The sequence below is a fragment of the Acanthaster planci genome, linkage group LG20 (assembly GCF_054643075.1).
Source record: "Acanthaster planci isolate LZ-2023a linkage group LG20, COTS_SCS, whole genome shotgun sequence".
Lineage (NCBI taxonomy): Eukaryota > Metazoa > Echinodermata > Asteroidea > Valvatida > Acanthasteridae > Acanthaster > Acanthaster planci.
The window spans coordinates 4,981,942-4,997,147 of record NC_141796.1 but is presented as its reverse complement, the minus strand read 5'-3'; the positions used below and the strand labels follow the sequence as shown (position 1 = coordinate 4,997,147).

At 40.7% G+C, this 15,206-nt stretch overlaps 1 protein-coding gene across 3 annotated transcripts in view; it reads left to right on the top strand.

Moving 5' to 3' along the window:
* The window catches only part of LOC110977983 (nuclear receptor-interacting protein 3-like), a 33,450-nt gene that overhangs the window by 8,933 nt on the left and 9,311 nt on the right, over positions 1 to 15,206 (top strand). For 2 of the 3 annotated variants that reach the window (XM_022232571.2, XM_022232569.2), the window contains exon 2: positions 12,910 to 13,081. In XM_022232571.2, coding sequence (XP_022088263.1) covers positions 12,959 to 13,081 — 123 coding nt within the window. In that variant the 5' untranslated portion in view covers positions 12,910 to 12,958. Of the gene's footprint in view, positions 1 to 2,891; positions 3,145 to 12,909; positions 13,082 to 15,206 lie in introns of those variants that run through there. The other variant, XM_022232570.2, reaches the window with a different exon arrangement.

Here is a 15,206-nt window from a genome sequence, read left to right as displayed (position 1 = left end):
GGGCCCAAACCAGATGCTGTTCGTCTGAAAAAATCATACGCCTGAAACACGGAAAGTAACTCCCCACACAGATAATTAGCCACGAAGGGATGCCGCTTCTCACTGGGTGATTACAGCACGTCCTAGGAAGGCTATCATATTGCCATGGTAACCGTATTCTGTGTTGCCTTGGTGAGCGGCAGAGATGATTGCAAACGTATCCAAGCACAGGATGGCTTGGCCAGAAATGCAATCCCCCAAGGTAAGCCTTGGAAAAATACACCCTAATGAGTGCCCTAGGAACCGTGCAGTGAGCTATTGAAAGAGGCTTCTGAAAAAAAGGGGGCTGTTCTCTGTCGGGGACACGAAGCCGTGGTTTGTCTGTAATACATATCGCCCTGTATCTGGTAAACTTTTCACCGTGAACACGCTCAAGCGGACAACGCATAGCCTAATGTGACATTATGGCTTTCTCCTGTGTCACATAGCCAGACCTCGTTATGTATTTCAGAAATGACCCCTATTGATGGGCAAGCACTGATGTCCCGGTTCGTCATAGGACGGCTTCAATCTCACGATACTTGCGCCCATACATGGCCCCTTCCCGCTGATCACATGCCTTAACTCGCCTTTACGTGAAATGTTTGCGGTGGTAGGCCTATATCTTTATACTGTACTGAAGTAGGTCAGTATACTTCTCACTCGCAACGCCGTTTCAATGTCCAGTGATGTTTTCTCCTTATAATATCATGTTGGCCCAGTTCCATAATTTATGTGCCATGCGAGCTAAATACACCTGAGAAGCGGTCATGACCAATGCACTGTACCGAAAGTCACTGTGACTTGCAACTTGTTTTTTGTGTAATTTTAAGTAAAATCCATCCTTTCAGTATTGGTTTTGAATATCACTGAATTCGATTTTTCCAAGTATCATAATATTTCTAATGTATGATTTAAAACGGGTATAGTGTATTGATTCCAGCTATGGGTTTGCAATGTCCTTTTTCGGCCGCGTATTTTCCATTCAAAAGAGTCCCACTGCGTGACAACATTACAGAGATCAGACTGAAAAAGGGGTATGAAGTACGTACACGTCAGTCCTGACCAGCCCAACGAACCCAAACCGACCCACACACACACACAACCCAACCCAACCCTACTTAACTCAACCCAACCTAACCCAAACTAACCTAAACCAAATCAAGCCAAACCAAACTAAACCAAACCAAACCGAACCAAATCAAGCCAAACCAAACTAAATCAAGGCAAACCAAACCAAACCAAACCAAATCAAGCAAACCAAACCAAATCAATCCAAACCGAATCAAATCAAACGAAACCAAAACAAACCAAGCAAACCAAACCAAATCAAGCCAAACCAAACCAACCCTAACCAAATCAAGCCAAACCAAATCAAGTCAAACCAAACCAAACTAAATCAAACCAAACCAAACCAAACCAAACAAACCAAACCAAACCAAATCAATCCAAACCGAATCAAACCAAACCTAACCAAATCAAATCAAGTCAAACCAAACCAAACAAAATCAAGCAAACCAAACCAGACCAAATCAATCCAAACCAAACCAAATCAAGCCAAACCAAATCAAACCAAACCAAACCAAATTAAGCCAAACCAAACCAAATCAAGCCAAACCAACCCATTAACTCGATTCAGAGTAAGCTTGTGAGGTTTTTTTCGCAAGCTCTCGGACAAGCACTGAGCATACAGTGCTTATTAATATACGTTGGGTAAGGGCAAAACCGTTATATATAATTCGATTCAGAACGACAAACCCAGACTCAACTCAACCTATAACTAACTCACCTCGCCCAACTCATGTCAACCGAACACCCATCCTAACCTACCAAACCAGGCGCAGGCCCCCAGCCTAACAAGCTGAAGTTAGATTGTAAAAATGAAAATAACCCAATTTGTGTATGACATTTACACTCACCGTATTCTACCTTTACACGGTTGCTATTCAGGTCTTATAATACTGTCTGAGGTACCAGTACTTTGTTTTGGCTAGGTGACAAGTTAATTCATTTTTTGCCAGTATAATTATAAGTCTTATTTTCTCATGACTTTCTGACAAGTTGCAGAAAAAAACCACCCCAAGGAAGACTGAGTGTACTGAAGAAGAAACTCAGGTATCACATTGAAATATCATTTGCCTTGTTTGACTGGACAAAATTTGAAAGAGAACAATAAACACCCTCACTTTGTGTATGGATATGTGGGACTGATTTTGTTAGGACAGTATTCGTAGAATGTTCTTTGTCTAGACACCTGATTTCCATGTGGCCGTAACGAACGCCGACAGCAAACACAATGTCAAAGACGATGTATGACGTCATTTCACCCCACAATCTGACAAACTGGTGTTCGAAACTCCAACCCCATTCTTGTAAAATGCCTAGTTGAGGTGATTGTATCATTTTGTTCACGGAAATCTTTTTTTTATTAATTCATTTTTATTTTATTTTTTTTCAAGCCAATTTGGTGATTTTCATCCCCTTTCATCTCGTGTTTTCCTTCCCTTTATTTTCTTCCCCCACCCTTTTTTACTTTTTATTTTGGGGGAGGGGCGGGGGAAGCGCCCCTTACCCCGACGCTCGTGAACATGTATACACGCTGTTTATTTTCTCGTGATACCACAATAGCATGTGTAGATTTTTGTCAATCATTTTCCGTGTAAATCAAATAGATTTTGTGAATTCTCCTTATATCTACTGCAAATTTTGACAGCTGTGATGTTATGACTTTTAAGCTCTTCGTAATTCTTTCCTTTTTAAGCGTGACTCAATATGTTAATTGTCTCCTTTGACCGTGTATGAAACAGTTGCGTACTTAAACCTATTCACTTCACGTTGAAATACTGATGACGACACGTAAAGACATTTTGTCTGATTGGTGCATTTATCGTGGATGTTTCTGCAAACACTTAGAGTATCTATATATCTGTCGTAGCCAGGCTAAACTTTGAGCAGTACAAACCTCCATCTTAATTGACTCCAGGTCCACAGTCAAGGGTAAACGTATCCTGTTCGACCCCCAAGCGTCTTCCAGTCCTGGCCGACTTAGGTTTTATTTTGACGCTAACTTGCACATAATACGACCAAGCTGTCGTTTGATCAGCAGCACGGAAGTGGATCGAAAAGGTAATTTCTAAGAGCTATTCGCTTGTATGCGCAAATTGACAAGAATTAACTTCTTAAACACTTTAAATATGGAACTGTACGTGTAAGCATCAAAGGGATCCCTGTAATCCTCCTTATTCACAAGTCGGACATACTGAGCTGAAAGCGAGGTGAACTTTTTCTTGTATTTTTGGAAACGGTGAAGGCAATGAAACAAGTTCATTTCAGAGTTTTTTCATTTACGATGATGAGTAATTTACTGTATACGATTTATTATATCTAAATGTTTTAAGCATCATATAAAAAAGTGAGGCTTATAGCCCCAAATAGTCTGACACCACCCACTTGATAGATTACATTAAATAAGATCGATTCTGGAAACATTATTACGATGGCTTCCTTCACTGTAAGAACGTTAGGCAAAGAAATGCCCAAGTTTTTGCCAAATGTTGGTAGAGTAGTCAACTTGATCGTTGGGTAATTATTACCCAATGGGCACTGAGTAATGGCTTTGCTCAAACGATAGCGTAAACGAGTTGCGCAAAAGTTGGTTATTTTCATTACTGCGCAACGATTGGTTTGCAAAGCAACTGTTGGTTATGTAGGCAGTAATGATTAAGCTTTTGTTTTTCCTTATTTATTTGGCAAAATTCAACGGCTCCGTGTATAAGTTGGTACCTTGCTCCTCAGTAGTTTTGCAATTCTGTGTCCAGATATATGTGTGACCACTCGTTGGCAACTTCTTGATTTTCCCTTTCGGTAAACATCCAGCGCGAATGCTCAGTGGTTGAGACTGTATATTCACATAAAAATGGGCACCCATCAATTGGTGTGGTTAGAACTATGTTCTTAATGAACGAATGCCAGAAATGTGGTTTGGTTTCCCTCTTATTGCGGAACAACAAAAAAAACGGTGAGCTCTTTTATATTAAAGCAAATGCACATTTTAACCGGCTATAAAATTACATATTTGTCTGACTCAAAGGAATAGGACCTAATTTGGGCACTCACTTGGTTGGGCAGTGATAAAAAAATAACGAAAGACCGAGTATTCAGTTCATATATCTTGAGCATATAGTGCGGTGGGCATATAGCCTATGTTTTAATACACCGGGACCAGGCCTAGCCCAGCTGAATTTAGCGCCCACTAAACAACCATCTAACAACGCAAAACTTTTCCATCAGATAGACAGGCATATATGTGAGTTATGATGCTTGTTCAAAATATAAAATCATAAAGACATGTTTTACAGTTTCCAAATCGTCAATTACGTTGCCAGGGCCCCACTCCTCCAACAACCACAGGACTTGATGATCCACCACCGTTGCATTGAGATCTACAGATACAGGCCGATCATTCCTAAATTTGTGGATGTTTCAACCCTTTCGTGCCGTAAATGCCCATTCGCTGAGATAAGTTGCCTCACTTTTTACCCAGTAATAATTCGTGGATGGATTCAGCAGAACAGCCACACAAATTAATTGGACCATATTTATCCAACTATCCTGACTGAAACTGTGACCAACACTGGTCGTTTTATGGATTTACCCAACCACGAAATTTACACAAAGGTTGGACAAAGAAAGCCCACGAATTCGCCAATAAAGTTTACCCAGTCTTAAATTACTTTGCCCGGGTCTTTTAACAGTATTGCTTATTACACCTCCATTTCTTTAAGCGCAAGCCTGTCGCTGCTTCACGCCTTATTTTGGTGATGTATAGTTTTATCCTTCAATAACTGGTTGATTACAATATTCACAGGCAAAAGCTGTCAGGTGCAGAATTTGAAATTTATCATTAAACGTCAAATTTAAATTTATCATTAAACGTCAAACGTCTATTCAAGTGTAAAGTCTAATTTAAGGGGGTGAAAATGGCATGGTGTATGAGTCTAACAGTGTGGTTATATGCTCAAGTGACCATTTCTCACTGATAATGCCTTGAATAAAAAGTGAGCCAACCTATACAATACACCAACCTGTCATTACTTTGTTGACCATCCTGTATGCGTACACGGTTGTGGCAACGCATGTGGATCAACCTCTTGCTGCTGCCTATGCGCATTTCGGATATCCCCTCCATAGAACAAGATCATATTAGCCAGACTCATTTCCAATCAATTTCATTCCGTCTGATGGCTTTCCACAAAAGCAATCAGGCGAGCTTGGATCTGCAATCAATGCTCGTCTAAACCAACAGTCTTTTCCACAATTTTTTTCATGGGGCTGATTTCATGTGAAAGACCACAGAATTATGATTTAATTATATAAATGCCATGCGATTCATGACGTCACTATATAGGCAGGATATTGGATGGGGTCAGCAATCTTCTCAACTGGGAAGAGAACCACACTCTTCATAATAAAACTCAAAAGGAGATATTTCTACTGGGAACTTCCTTTAATCTAGGCCCATTCAGACACCAGTTTGCAGCATTTAAGAAATTAAAACAAAAATAGACAAACAAACAAAAAAATCCACCCTTTCGACAAGTACGCTGTCAAAGTCTGTTCTGTTCCTTAATTAGAGTAGCATTGCCATTTAAGTAACAGCGCCCACAAACATTTTATAAAGCCGCAACAATTCCATGGTTGAGTTCAAAACCGCAGAATAAACTTGCAATCACAGTTACCTCATTTATACGTTGCAAACAATACGCTCATTGAGAGACCATTTTCAAGCAAGCAGTATAAAGTCAAGAACACGCACAAGGCAGCCCAAGTGAACCCGTGTTTTAATCATATTTTGAAGACATGAGGTCTAATTTTCAAGATGTATTTTTTTTTTGCGTTGGGAAGATGTTAATTATATATAACGGTTCGCCCGTACCCAACGTATATTAATAAGCACTGTATGCTCAGTGCTTGTCCGAGAGCTTGCGAAAAAAAACCTCACAAGCTTACTCGGGTGGGACTCGAACCCACGACCTCCTGCTCGGTGGTCGAGTGGTTAAGACATCTGCACTAGTAAGCAGGAGGTCGTGGGTTCGAGTCCCACCCGAGTAAACTTGTGAGGTTTTTGCAAGCTCTCGGACAAGCACTGAGCATACAGTGCTTATTAATATACGTTGGGTACGGGCAGACCGTTATATATAATTAAAATGAGGTCTAGCTACCTAAAACCGCCCTCGCGCAAAATAGTTGACGGTAGTTTATCCAATGTTCATGCTAAGACGTTTCGGGTTTTCTCACCACAGTTTTGAAAGACTTTTTTGGGGGTCTTCAGGGCTCTGCCAGGCTGCCCTTTACAAACGATAGAGTAGTTTCACTGTCTGCTCGGGATGGTGTTTTGTATGATGTCGTGTGTCCTCAAACCCGTGAGTGTGGTCTAGTAGAAATATGAAGTCTTCCAAACGTTCTTGCTGTGTTTCTGTAGGGGTGTGTCCATGGTTGCCGAAGAGTCCACGGTTGAAAAACGTGTACAAAATATATGGGAGGTCTTCCGAAAAAGTTGAAAAAGAATGAACAAAAGAGGAACAACAAGGAGTCCACGATTGAAGGCGTTTACACACTTGTGCGTTTGTACGCGGTGCCATGTGGGGTACCGGAACATTGGAAGGTACCCCACAAGGCCAGTTTTGATCCTTGTGGGGTACTATAAAGTGATACCCCACAAGAATTTCACGAAATAGACATTTCAAATTTACTCAAAAAGGAGGAATTTTCAAGTGCCATTCATTTGTCGCAAATTGAAGTGTTTTATATAAGGGACATATGGTCGAAATTTCAACCCAGGAAACTGAATTTGGTCGAAATGGCAGTGATTTGAATTTTTTTCCGTGTTGTGTGAGAGTTTTGTACACGAGAACAAAGGAAATAGCCCACAAGTATACATATGTACATGTGTGTGTGTTTTTTTTTTTTTTTTTTTGGTTTTTTTTGGTTTTTTTTTTGGTTGTTTTCTTTTTCAGGTTGTTTCTTTCGCCAGTGGAAACATATGACATGACACAAAGAAGTAACGCAGTTATGAAATCGTGTTTCTCTATTAGTTATTTCTATGTTAATTTTGATGTATTGTATCACATAATGAACTGATTGAGGATGCGATCTCAATTTTTAGTTACATTTAATTACGTCGTCCAGACGACATCAGTCTGCTCCAAAGTTGTTATTGTATATAAATTGTTACATATAGCTGAATCTTTCTAAAAAGCCTTTAGGAAAATTTGTGTTAGAATTGATACATCAGGCCCTCCTTATTTTGTGATTTGTATTGTAGGTCACTGCAGTCAACAAGCAGTAATGCTTTTTATGTCAAAAAGTCATAAAAATTGTCATAAATAGAAGGAATCAAATATTAATGGAAGCATCTTTCATCCTTCAAATTGGAATAATTAACTGCCTATCAACTGTAAATTAACTATTGAACAGGCTGGGATGCAGTCCTACCTATTTCGCAATACCATGGCTCTGTACGTTTTCCAACGCTGAGCGTTTATTATACCATTTGTCTTGCAGCTCGGCCGCACTGTTGGCTCTGACTTGTTCTGCCAACCGTTTAAAACCCGTCGTCAGCGTAACTTATGTGCATTTAAGCACATCACATGTTTAATGCATTTAGCAAGGTATCGTCTGATATTTGGATAACCATCTTCTGACATTCAGCAACTTGTCATTGAATCTCTCTTGTAAATCTCCGATGCGTTGGCGGTGTTTTGTGGTACGATAACGGACATCACTACATTTTAGATGCACACTTCATTGGTAATGCACAGACACTGTCTCGTCATTTGATCTTGACTTTGCATTCTGTCTCATGTTACACATAAAAAGAAAAGAAGCAAATATAAAAAAGACAACGACACAAAAAGTCTTGATATCTTAGTAAACATTATATGAATTGTTACTATCACCTTTAGATATCGGAAATCGATAAGAAGTCTAAAAGTGGGGTGCTGGCAATATGCTGTAGAATGGTACAGCAGAAAAGAGATATTAAATTTGGAACAATTAATATTATTACGATGATAATATATGTATATACACATATACAATATTACATGTATCAGGTTCTATTATGAAAATTACATAATTTGCATGAAATTTTCAAGTACCTTGCTGCTCAGATAAATTATCTCGCAGGCATGTAATACGAGATAATTGAGAAATTTAAACTAATTAAATTAGAACACCAAAATCTGTGTATATCATAGCACGAACTTTGAAAATGTCTCATGAAGGCGAAATGGGTGAATCTGTTAAATACCAATTCCTTTCCAAGAATAAAACGTATTTTTCTGTAAATATAACTTGTAAAAAAATACTTCAAGGAAACCATTTCTCGCAAAACAGAATTGTGTAAAACACAAATCCCTTGTAAAAACGTGCGTATAATTAAGTGTTCTCCAAAACAGTCTATAATTCACACCACATGGATCTCCATGCCAACATAGAGTAATCTTTGGTTTCTATTGATACTGCAGTGGTCTTGTCTTATGCATTGATCAGCTATACAACATGTTTATATCTCTGCATACCATTAACCGCGAGAACTAAACCGAGTAATTGCGAAAGTAATCTTAAATTAAGGAAGTTCCTGTATTTCCCTCGTATGAATGAAGCTTGGAATGAGTGTCAGGCAGACTGAAACAGGGACATGATTCAGTTTATTATGCATTTCTATAAACTGTACTACACCGGTGTGTGTCGCACTATTTCAATGATGTGTCTCTCTTTGTCCGTCCCCGTTTGGGCCATATTTATTCTCGCCATCATTCCGCTTTCGGTATGAGTAATTCGCGGTGGAGTAATTGAGGTACATTTTGCCGGGGGGGGGCACTTGGAGACCCTCGTTTTGTGGTGTGGAGGGAGGCAGTCAATGGGTTCAGTCGCAGTATTGTGCAAAGCTGAGTTTCACCAGTTTTAATATCTGAGCGGCAGGGCACTATAATGGGCACGAGCTTGGAGTCTATGGCCCCCCCCCTTTAGTTACGCCACAGGTAATTCGATTAGGGCTTTTAAGAAACAAAGTACATTTACTTTCATTTCGGTTCATGGAAGTTACGCTAATGCAGCAGACACACAAATCGCGATTCCTCCAGAAAACCCCACACCAATCGGCAATCGCAGTAACAGAAAAGGTGACATAAGAGTATAGGCAAATATCATTTTCTTTTTTGTTTCATATTGGTAATTAAAATTGTCAATCGGTTTTCTGCAGCTCAAACATTATTATACACCTCTCAGGTGAAAATGTGTTGACATTTGTATTGAGGAAATAAAAAGAAACCAAATGGCCACACGTTACCAACAATATGTAATGTACTCAGTGTTCTACAGGTTAGTTTGCTCGGATATGATGTCTCACACACCGGAACTGGGCAAAGAGCTATGTTTGTATATAAATGTGTCCTATGTATTTTTAGTACGCGTTAACAACAAAGAATTTTGAAAATATCAAACACGGGTCATAATGATAACATTTACATCTTACTCTGAGATAACACTGAGCAATTTTTTTTACAACTTTTCATCTGTGAAAGCTGGATCCTTTGCGTAAAATAGAAATTCTCAGTTACCAATGTTTCGATACATGTTACCCTTTCTTCGTCTGTTTCGACCGTTTGTTTTCCTCTCAAATAAATTTTGAGTTTCTGTTAGTACACCACCGCAGTGATTGTGCCAATGGACTTTTTTCACTGGAAATCGCTAGCATTTATATTAAAGCTTGCGCGTGCGAGACACAGCTTAATGCATTTCTCCACATCCCCATTTATCTCTCGGCGCATAAACACCGAAAGCTAGATCGCAAAGTGCTTTTTTCTCTTTAGTTCTCCCACGATGCATTAGGCCTTCTCCTTCTCTGCGGATCTCTGGTAGATGATGCATTGCTGTTAGAAGTATTTACATCTTTCCTACGCTGTTTTCCATTAAGATGGAAACATCTTTACTTTGAGAAGGACATCATTTATAATAATCCAATCACACAGCTACGTGAATGAACCTGACAATGTACACTGTAGTCCGTCGGAGTTTCTAGCAAATTTCATCAGCGGTCGGAGACCACGTGCGAACTGGATAAAGCACGAATTCGAATTAAATTGATGTAAACCCGTACCGAGAATAAATGACTTATAAAAATACCTTCTTCTGAGGAGTTTATTTGTGTGTTGTTCGGTTTGTTTACATTTTGACCGAACCCCTCCCCCACAAAAACAAAACAGAAAAGAACCACTATGCATGTGGTTCTCTTCCCTTTACGCTACGAACTACCGAGGGTCAGGTGTAAGTAATTACGAGCAATCAAACCTGGCAATTCTGAGCCGAACATTTTGGAAGTTTCCGTACGCTTTCACGATGACAGTCGATCCACCGTACAGGTCACGTCTAATTGGCGTGTTTACCGACAGATTTGCTTACCATATATTAAGTGTTAGCGTTTGAAACAGTGGCGTAAATCTCTGTTGGAAAGTTGGGGTGGGGTGCATGTGGGATGGGGAAAGTTGGGGGGATGACTTGCCCGACCATGGAAATTCGAAAAGCGTGGGGGGACACCATATGCACGATGCGATGTTCATAATAAAGATGTACAGCTGTAATGTGTATCAAATTCATGCAGAATCTTACATCAGAATGGCATATGAATGACTTTTTAAAATTGATTTCCCTTTTTAGTGATATTGTAAACATTTTAGTCGTTGGGAATTCCTGTAAATTCTTCACAATCCACTTTAATTTTTTGCTCATCACAAAAAAGTGTGTAGGGGGATGATTCAATAGCCCACCCCCCCTCAAAGGGGGGTATATACCCCCATCACCAGGGGATTTACACCCGTGGTTTGAAACAAATCGCACAGCAGATTTATAAAGTCCTGACAATCAAAGGATCTGATTCAAGTCTGCATTTGGAGGATAGGCTTTCTGCCTCTGCATGTATTTATATTTGACGATGAAGGCTACCCGGTCCCAACCTTGCACCCCCACAGGTTACTTTATTTTCACTTTGTTAAAATAGTTGCCCCTGGTTATACAACCTTTTCCCGCCCGTGCAATACAGCAATAACGAGTTATTCATTTGTATCCCGTACTTGATGTGAATGGTTTGTGCGTGTCCCATGCATTGCAATTACATGACGCTGGGAAGGAAAATGCATGACCTAAGTTTTGTCGAGCCTCCATTGCATGAAATTCATTTATAATACGGGTCACCATATCCGCGTGCGCATGACACGAGTGCACTGAATCATGCACTGATTAGGAGATCAATCAGCCCCAAGCGGGACCAAGAGAGGGCGCGGTTATCCTAGCAACGTTGACTCCTTTATTGGAAACTGCACTTCGCTGGTTCGCGAACGATTATGAAATGCACTCCTCGCGCACGCGTTGTTACCTACAATATTGCGCTTGGTGAAAAATTCCCCACCAACATGGCTCTCTTCAACCGATGAGGGGATGCTTCTGCACATGGCTGACACCCTGCGTGTTATGCCTTTCCCTACAGGGCGCTGAGACAAGCGAATGTCAATCATAATCTTTTGAGATGCATGGTGCCAGCAGAAGTAACGTTTCAGCTATTAATTAAGCGAATGTGGGACGCTCACAATAGAAGAGGGACCGTTTTCGCTTCCCACCCGCGAAGGGGCGCTCGGAATGGTAAAAGTGTGTCACAATTATTATTGTTTTTTTTGTGAAGGCTAAACGTCACAGCTATGGTCGAGCAAAGGATTGTGGGTTATTCGCTATTGAAATCTATACATGTGTTTATTAGTGTATAAAGTACATTTACCACGATATCAATATCCCTATGTTTGGCATTTTCGTTATGAGTATCAAACAGCTTGATGTTGCTGTTTGGGCAGGCATCTTTGGCGTCAGATGCACTAGGCGGGCGGGGGGAGGCGGGCGGGGGGAGGGGGCGGGGGGAGGGGGGAGGCTAAGGAAGACAACTACAGAGTTTCTTGCAATCTGCTTCTCCGCTCGCTCCACCCTTACATCGTGTTTTCGACGCAGTGGTAATGAAACATGTACTACAATACTAGATCTGTTTTTGTTAAGTCGATGGTGATCACACTCAGGCCATAAACCTATCCCCAGTTAGCCACTCGGGATAAACGTTAAATTTTGGTTTCACTTTGCGTTTAAATTACCACATTGTGTAGGAGCTACGGTATAAAGCGCGAGATCGCGAATTATGGGCTACTTTGCCAATGGACATTTCCGATGGTCGCCTCTGTTAGATTTTGTTTGGAACAACTGCCACGGAAACCTGCTGCATACAGTCGTCATCATTATGCATGTCACCATTGAAAGGGGTTTTATATCGGCATTATCCAGCGACAGCGAAACCTTATGGCCACCGCCGACTGGCATACAATAAGATCGGCCGTTATTCGTGAGATGATCAGGCGATGTTTGTCCGTCGCAGTTGGAACAAGTACATGCAGCAAGAAGTTCATTCGTTTATGCTTTACCTTTACACACTAAGATGCGCAAACTGAGAACGTAAAACACGCCTCGCATGCATAACTTCCCCTCACCCTGTGCCGTGTGATTTGCACGGGTCACTTTTGTGAAGCATGCAGATCAGAAGATTTATTCCACTCCGTGATCAATGCAGTCCTTTGAACAGACGCCTGCTAGACTTTCGATATTGTGAGTGCTGGTCCACTTGACGGCAAATGACGAAGCAACTACATGATAGGTCAACCGCCCATCAATTTGCTTCCAGCATCATTAGTGCGCCCTCAGTAATCACAGGAATTACGCTTGACCAGTCATGCACGGTAAAACCTCATCATTCTCATGAGCATTCATTGTGAATAACGAATTCCTTCTCCACCCCCACAGAACTATGTTGTGAGTTTACGATGAACACCTAGATAACCGGAAATCCAAGATGGCGGCGGAGATCAATCGGCCTATCTTGAAGGGACCGAGAGTTATCCCCCCGCGGCTCACCACCAAGAGTTCGACAGATTTATTGCCGCTGGAAATGAGACTAGGCACAAGCAAAGAAGCGGTAAGACCAATCTATCGCTTAATCTGAGTGCTTCGTATTAATGTATGTTCTGATTTATTAAAAGTTATTATTGTGTGATGTTTGTTAATTTTGAATTATAAGAATAGTGACATTGACATTTTGACAGAACTTTTGCTATGAGACAGCAACAAAAACAGTGACCGTGGCATTGGCAAAGGCCTTTTCTGCACAATTGCATGGATTTAATCGCATCGCCAAATATGCAACATTTCAGATTGTCCTGTTTTACACAAATTATTCATATATCAAATTTGTAGTTGTCTTATAACAGCAATTTGGGAAAAAACACGAAATGCAAAATGTCTTATGACCCTTTCCTATAATTGGCAGTCTCGTGCGATTTCTCGAATAATTACCTCCCTATTTTTCCGCCCATAAAAATGCCCTGTTGATGTGACGCTTCTTTCGTCTACGCCTGTGCTGCGTCTGTGTTTCCATGGTTTCCGCTGCACAACTGTAATCGGTGCAAAGGGAAAACAGCAGGATCGTAATTACCAAGCTGTTGGAAATGGTTATTAGCTCTGCTTGAAACGGTAGCATCAGACCGTTTAGAAAGTTTGCGATTATAAACAATCCCGAAATTGCATGACTTTGTGTTGTTGGGGAGAGAAGGTATACGGCCTGAGCTTGTGGACGACTTAATTTGTTCAGCTGCGCTGCTGAATAATACACCGATATCATACAACCAGTCTTTCTCTCATTTTGCCAATACTTTTTTTTTGCGGAACGAGGCCCATCAGACACCAATTCTAGGCCTCCTATAGGCGAGGATGGACGCGTTTATCAGCTGACCGGAATTTGTGCCCATAACACTGTAAAGATGCAGAATGGGGAATAGAATAAAAAAAACTCCCTCTAGATATATAATTCCGTAGCTCTCCGTTCATCTTTGATGTCATACCAGATGCTGTATATGTGGTATCAAAACGCAATTGACTGATAAGGCCCAAGGTGTTAATTTCAACCTTGCTAAATCGATAGAACGATCAAATTGGCCACCAAAGGAGAGCTCTGATTCGAGCAATGTATGTAGCTGTTTCCCAGCGAGGAGAGATTGCGTCTTTAAACAGTTTCTTGTTACTGGCTTGCCCCCGATGCATTCATGGTGAAATTAAGACAACTTTCGGGATATGCATGAAACCTGTAGCGTTTTAACGGTGTGTGTAACAAGGATCCCGACTTCTCCTGGTCGAAATGTGGTGGGTTTCAGTTTGAAAGTGAGTAATGTGGTCAAAGTTCAAGCTAAATATCTTAGCTAATATTCCATAATGCATATAATACAGATGCCGTATTGTAAACTTCCTTGATATAACCGCCACACTTGATGCATGATGTGGTTTGTCAAATGCTACTCAGTAAACCGATTTAACATGCTATAATGTAGAACGACAATACCACCCAGTGGAGGGACTCGTTTTTTACTGATGATTTGGGACATTTGTTTGTCAAAAATTCATTCTTGGGAATTTTTTTAGTTCCAAATGACTCGATTAGAGCCCTACTACGTACTCGATTTTCTTGACACAGGGATTTCCCGAACAAAGACAAACAAAACAAAACCTACACTTTATCTATCTGTTGATGTTTCCCCACGCTCTTCCGACTTTGATTTTAGACTCGCCTCAAACTGCATAACGAATATTTATCCGGTTACTGGTAGTTTGAAATTGATTTGACTTGGTTCGATTCGATTTGATTTTGATTTATTCGCTTTTCGTCAGTGCAGATATTACTTGCAGATACTAGATACGGACAGGTGGAATGAGACGGGAAAAGAAACAAACAAACAAACATCATTGGGAAAAGAAAGCTGGAAACCATGTTGAGAAAGGTTTTGACTTGGTTGAATACTATCCAAGTGCAACCAAGAGTTAAGAGACCCCAGGGGATCACATTCTATCTAATTTTCTGCGCTAGACAGGTTTGGTTTCTTCCTGTCTATCCCCATCGGGATAGTTAGCATAAAAGGCGCGCTGCGTGCATCATAAAGTTGATAGCAGTGAGCTAATGTTACCGTGAATTTTCCCACACCCGTCCTCCCAATCTCAACTCGTGTCAAGTGTGTGCTGTTGAATACGGAGGGGCTCCGACAGAAGGTGCTGGG